At 48.4% G+C, this 6,582-nt stretch overlaps 1 protein-coding gene across 1 annotated transcript; it reads left to right on the top strand.

Annotated features, from left to right (window-relative positions):
• Positions 1 to 531: 531 nt before the first annotated feature.
• Positions 532 to 4,977, top strand: LOC124462243 (serine/threonine-protein kinase Nek7-like). The gene is made up of 2 exons (XM_047013875.1): positions 532 to 715; positions 2,473 to 4,977. Exons 1-2 carry the CDS (start codon positions 602 to 604, stop codon positions 2,581 to 2,583), a joined length of 225 nt encoding a protein of 74 aa, XP_046869831.1. The 5' UTR covers positions 532 to 601; the 3' UTR covers positions 2,584 to 4,977.
• Positions 4,978 to 6,582: the final 1,605 nt, after the last annotated feature.

Raw genomic sequence — 6,582 nt, forward strand, 5'->3', positions numbered from 1 at the left:
AGAGAGAGAGAGAGAGAGAGAACAGCTGGTGGTAAGCTGGTAGCCCCAGTCACCATGACTGTCTGTGGTATCTGTTCCACACCAGGAAGAGAACCCCCCCCATCTCTACCTCCCCTTACTCCACACTGCAGACCCCCCCCCCCCAAACACACACACACACACAGTCTCAGGCTGCCTGCATTTCTTTCCCCGAGAAAATCTCATTGCTCACTGCTCCAGCCAACTGAGACATTCCCCTTCCCTACTCCTCCCTCTCTTTCTCTCTCCACCTCTCTTTCTCTCTCTCTCCTTTTCCGTCTCTCCCCCTCTCCCCTTCCTCACTAAGTTATAATAGAGGCAGCAGCAATGGTCAACTGGAGGAAAACAAACAAGCATAGCTTAAAGAAGAAACTTTCACAGCTTCTCTGTTTTGGTTGAGTGGGATTGCAAACCACCACTTATCCTCCACACACACACACACAAAGTAACATGTATCTCTTCTCTCCTCTCCTACCCTCTCCTACCCTCTCTCCCCTCTCCTCCCCTTTCTCCTCCCTACTCTCCTACCCTCTCTCCTCTCTCTCGCTCGCTCTCTCTCTCTCTCTCTCTCTCTCTCTCACAGATGGCAGCCCTACAGAGTCCGTTCTACGGGGACAAGATGAACCTGTACTCCTTGTGTAAAAAGATCGAACAGTGTGACTATCCCCCTCTACCCTCTGATCACTACTCTGAGGAGGTAGGTCTGCCCCGCCCACACTCACCCTCCTTCTACACCGACACTCCCCCTCCCAACACTCCCCCTGCCCCCCCCACACTCCCCCCCCCCCCCCCCCCCGCGCCCAAAAGTGTAACTACAGGAAGACTACAGGAAGAGAAACGACAGGAGGGGACGCATGTTTAAAGAGAAACGACAGGAGGTGACACACGTTTAAAAAGTAGCGACAGGAAGTGACACGCGTTTTCAAACGTGACCACAAGTGACACGTGTGTCACTGGGCCCTTGCTGGACCACAGCCACACACCTGCTTTCTCCAGCAGTAACCCCGGCCGCTTTTCAAGGCCAAGTGCCGCAAGCCCCTGGCACCCTGTGTGTGCGTGTGTGCATGCGTGCCTGCTTGTGTGTGCGCGCTTGTATGTGTTGCTGGCCTGTGCTTGTGTGTGTGTGCTTGCGTGTGTATGTGTGTGTTCTGTATCGCCCCCAGTATCACCCCCATCCAGGTGAGAGAAAGAAAGAGAGAGGGAGCGATGGAGGGATGGAGTTGGGGTGCGCCGCCAGCGTCTGTCTGGATGTAAACAATCCTCCTGAAGGATCTGCAGCACACTGTCATCTGCTCATCTTTGTTGTGTCATTTACCTTCTCCTCCCGTCTCTCCCCTCCACCTCCCCCACTCTACCCCCCTCCTCCTCCCATCTCCCCCTCCTCCCGTCTCTCCCCTCCACCTCCCCCACTCTACCCCCCTCCTCCTCCCATCTCCCCCTCCTCCCGTCTCTCCCCTCCACCTCCCCCACTCTACCCCCCTCCTCCTCCCATCTCCTCCTCCTCCCATCTCCCCCCTCCACCTCCCCCACTCTACCCTCTCCCCTTCTCCCGTCTCCACCCTCTGTGCCCCCCTCCACCTGACTCCACCCCCCCCAAAGCGAAGAAGCACATGAATATTTTACATATCTGCATCTCTACCCCCTGCCTCCTCCCCTCTTTCTCTCTCTCTCACTCCATTCTGCAGGACTAATTCTCAGACTGGTTGCATTTGCATCTCCCTTTATTTCTCGCTTTCACACACACACACACACACACGTTTGCCGAGCCCAGCGCCACGCAACAGCAGCCAGGAAGTCGGCAGGTGGTTACCATAGCGACCCCCGCTCTGAAAATCTTTCCTTCTTTCTTTCGTTCTTCTTCTTTCTTTTTTTTTTTTAATGATGGCGGTCGCTGTTCCGCCTCCGAACCTGTCTGTCTGTCTGCTCCAAGCAAGGCGCTCTGCTCGGCTTCAAGTAGAAAACACTGCCTCCGAGAGAAATCTCTCCGTTTGTGTGTGTGCGTGTGTGTGTAATTTTAAAAGTGTGTGCTGGTGTTCGTCTGTGTGCATGTCTATGTGCGTGTGACTGTGTGTGTGTGAAAAGTCTATTCACAAGGCCATAAGACAGTAGGCATAGCCTACTATTTCCCAGCGCGACTGCTTTGTTCACGTATGCTACATGTTGCCTGTTACTGAGGTTGTGGAAGTGTGTTGGTCCAGGTTCTCTTTACCACAACAAAGCCCCCAGACCCAGCCTGTCTGTCTGTCTGGGCTAAGTGACAAGCACAGGACTGGCCACGCTCTTCATGTCTTGGATGGCAGGATTGAGGAAGGCTCGCCCCCTACCAAACACACTAACCCCCCAACCGCTCACTCTACCCCCCCAACACACTCCCTCTGCCCCCCCCCCCCACACACACACACCCACACCAGCAGTAACCATTCTCACGTGTCCCATGGTCTCTGTGTTCTCCAGCTGAGGAAGTTGGTGGACATGTGCATCAACCCAGACCCCGAGAAGAGGCCCGACATCACCTACGTGTACGACATCGCCAAGCACATGTACAACCAGACCCTGGGGACCTAAACCTCCCTCCTCCTCTTCCTCCTCTTCCTCCTCTTCCTCCTCCTCCTCCTCATCCCTCACTTCCCCAACACCTCCACACGTCTCCTGCAGAGTCTGTCGTTCTGTCAGACAGAGCTGATGGAGCTCCCAGATGTGGCCGTGCCCTCGTGCAATTCCCACCCCCCACCCCCCTCCCAATGCATGCTGGGTAAATGAAGAGCAATCAGATGATTGGATGTATTTCTCCTAGGAACCTCCCCCTTTTTTTTCTCTTTTTTTTCAAGACCTTCTAGTTGTGCGATGTTTGTCGTGTTGTTCATCTCAACCTAACTGCAGGCTGGCACAGTGACCTTAGATACACTATAAACATTCACACTTACCCTTCAGTGCCTCTCGTAGCTGTGTGCTCTGAAATCACAGGCGCATTTGCAGACGTTAGCAAAGGAAACTGTTCCCACAGTATTTAAACACAGATGCGTCAGAATGTTAGTGTAGAGATATGTCATGCTGAGTTTACTAACGCGATCGTCCAAAATGATGTTTTAGCGGTTAAAACGTTTGTTGCGCTGCACTTTAACCCCGGTACTGAAAATCTGGAGGTTGTTGTCAAGTGAATGTATCCCCCCCCCCAAAAAAAAAAAAAAAAAAAACTAAACAGAAAAAGAAGGATCATGTTGAATGCCAGGTGTGAAGGTATAGTCTGTGAGACTAGTCTGGGGCGTGGTCAAGGGAAGGTAGGTTACAGGGTGTGCGATGGGTTCAGCGTATGAGTGTTCAGATTGTTGTGACAGTGCCGTCCCTGAATTGAGCGAAAGAATAAAAACACATAGGAATTATATATATATGTTTTTTTCTTCTCAAGCCTTGTCCGTTTGACAACCTACCAAAGACGCAGACAGCCCAGAGCTATGGGTATGGTTTATATGTGTATCTGTTTGTGTCCTACTTCCATACAGTATATCTAAGACTCCTTTCCAGCCGTCGGTGGACACGAGCCCCTGCTAGCTGGACGTCCAACCTAGTTGGATGTAGGTTCGCTGTGTCCTGGAGTTGGTCTGTGTCTCGTGTTTTCAGTTTGACAGTGGGTTGGTTTACAGATCAAGGTGGGGATAGCCTAAGTTTGAAGTGAGTGTTTTAGGTCGAGGTAGTTTAGCCCAGCAGAAGGTACGTTAGTCCAAGGTGACGGTGCGTTATTGCTTGTCATGTTTAATGACTGCCTACTGGCTTTGGCGTGGAGTCAGTTTACTAATTTGTGCATTTAGTGTCATCTAGTTTATCATAACGGTTGTTCTGAGAATTGTTTTTTACTTGCACATCTGTGTTGTTTTTTTGTGGTCTCAGATATTCTGGTATGGCCCATTTCACTTTTTTATTGACATTAATGTCTGTCCCAGCTAATTCTGTGGATTCTTACAACTCTTATGCCTTGTTAGTGCTGGCTTTTACAGCAGCTGTAAAAGAACTTTGCTCATGACATGAATTTACAATAACACTTAATCAGAGTGACAAAGCACCATCGTCACCTCATAGCAAATGTTGTGAAAATCCTACCCAGATGCTAAATGGTGTTTATTTTTTATCATACGAGATAGATTAGATATTTCCATCTGAATAACATTGCAAATAGATTTGTTTTATGTTGTGTGTTATACCCCCCCCCCCCCCCCCCCATGCATAATCCCGTCCCCCTGAACGCTTTCTCCGTCCTGCCTTTCTTTCGATCTATCAGCCTTAAAGAAGATGATGTTCGGCTTTGTTTTGTTTGTTGTCGCTGCAAACTAATATCGTTTACTCGTTCAGTCGCCCTTCCATGTGTCACAGGGAGAAGAGGAGACTCGTCAGATATTTGTTTCTCGTTAGGGGAATGTGACGATCGTGACATCAATGCAACCCACTCAGATACACGCTCACAAACACTAACACATGGATACAAACGCTATCACATAAACCCATACACACACACGTACATACACACACACACTGCTAGTTTACTGATCCATTCTGATGTGTCTGGGTTGTGATAGGTGGGGTCTGATGTGTCTGGGTTGTGATTGGTGGGGTCTGATGTGTCTGGGTTGTGATTGGTGGGGTCTGATGTGTCTGGGTTGTGATTGGTGGGGTCTGATGTGTTTCTCGCGAGCCGTCCGTCTGTTGGGACAGCCCTGCGACCTCCCAGAGGTCAGCTTTGACCCTCACCATGGCGACTGGAGCAGCCCTCTGAAGGTGGTATCGACCTCTTAGACTCTACTCTCCCAACCTCTAAGGTTTAGTGGTTGGGAGGGTAAAAACAAAAAGAGGCAGCTTTTATTTATGGTTCTGTTTTGTTTTTTTTTTGTTTTATGGAACATTTCATGTAAGGCTGTTTACTCCATGGCTTTGTATGCTACCTACCTAATAAACACCTACAAAAAACTGTCTTTGGCTTCTTCTACTGCTCCACCTTAGCTGGTCTAGCGTCATCTTAAACCTCTCTGGTTTTCCATTCATGATATGGATTTAGACGAGTATCTAGTCACGCTTTAACCCTCAGTGCTGTGTGCTTACAATGCATACAGCCGCCTCACTTAGGTTTAGAAAGACATACTCACAGTATGTAGTTGAATGTAAACACATTTGGAGTCAAACATGAGCGTGTCTGAGGCAGTGATGTGTTTGTGTGGGGTCATTAGACTGTTTCTGTTTCATAACCTGGCCCCATGAGTCTCTGCTCAGTACCAGCCCCTCCCCATGGACCTCCCCACCCCTCACACACACACTCACACTCTCACACACACACACATATACAGCACACACACTCTCTCACACATAAGCACTCACCCCCCCACACACACACACACTCTCACACACATACACACACACATATACACACACACTCTCACACACACACAAGCACTCACCCCCCCCACACACATAGTCCCTTGTGGCCAGAGAGGAGCAGGGAGACACTGTCTGGCTCCATGTAATGATCTCCTCAGGGAACACAGTTCAATTTCATCACTGTTCAAATTGCTCCCTTGGAGCCTTAACACAGTGAAAACAAACAAAAGTAAATATCTGGAATTGATACTTGAATCGGTGGCAATTTGCGAACCCAAACACGATGGATATTTATCTTTGCCCGGACACAATGGACCTTTCTGTGAAGATTGATTCTTCATGCATAATAAGAAATGGAAAGTTAGCCTGCATGAAAATCTTTAAGACTGTATGTTGACTGCTTACATTTGTGGTCCTTCTTCACTCGTCCCTCTAGTGGTGATATGTATCCATTGCGTCTTCCACTATTAATAACGTTGTTCTTGACATAAGGAAACAAAACAATGCACCATAGATGACGTCTGGTCCACGATCAAAAACCATCTAGAACACCAAACATTTACATATCAAGAAAAATCCTCCTTCATGTAAAAAAGCAGTTCAATTGATCTCGTCACCCTAGCAACTCTACAGCTTTTAAAAACGCATTGGGGTCAGCTCTTTTCTGCGTGGCAAACTAACAGACTGGGAAGTTTATAAAGTTTCCCACTGTGGAATCCCACCAAGCTGCCGGAAGCTTCTCGCATCGATCTCCTGCTTCTCTGCTCTGCCAGATACTGACAAGAGAGCCAGAGGTCTAATCATTCCTGGAAGTGTTATAATTACTGTTCTTAGTTTGATTATCTGCATGATTACTGTATCATCTACATTACAATTGCAAGTCATTACACACAGTAGCCCTTAGAGAGAGAGCGAGAGAGAGAGGGGGGGGAACAGCATTCCTCCTCTTCATCCCTGGTGGGTGAGGTGGGGTAGGCAGTGGGCTGCTCTGAGGGACTCGGAATTGGGATTTTTTTGTTTGTTTTGTTTTAGAAGTCTAAAATATCAATAGTGTTTTTTTGTACCATTGAAATAGCTTGTGGCGCATGCTTGGCAATGGCAACCAAAACTTCAAACATATTAGTTTGCTAGGAGATTTGAATCATCAGGGACACTGGAATATAGAAATATAGTTGTTTACCCTTTGAAAGCTGTTATTGTAAA

Source organism: Hypomesus transpacificus, unplaced genomic scaffold (assembly GCF_021917145.1).
Source record: "Hypomesus transpacificus isolate Combined female unplaced genomic scaffold, fHypTra1 scaffold_205, whole genome shotgun sequence".
Taxonomy (NCBI): Eukaryota; Metazoa; Chordata; class Actinopteri; order Osmeriformes; family Osmeridae; genus Hypomesus; species Hypomesus transpacificus.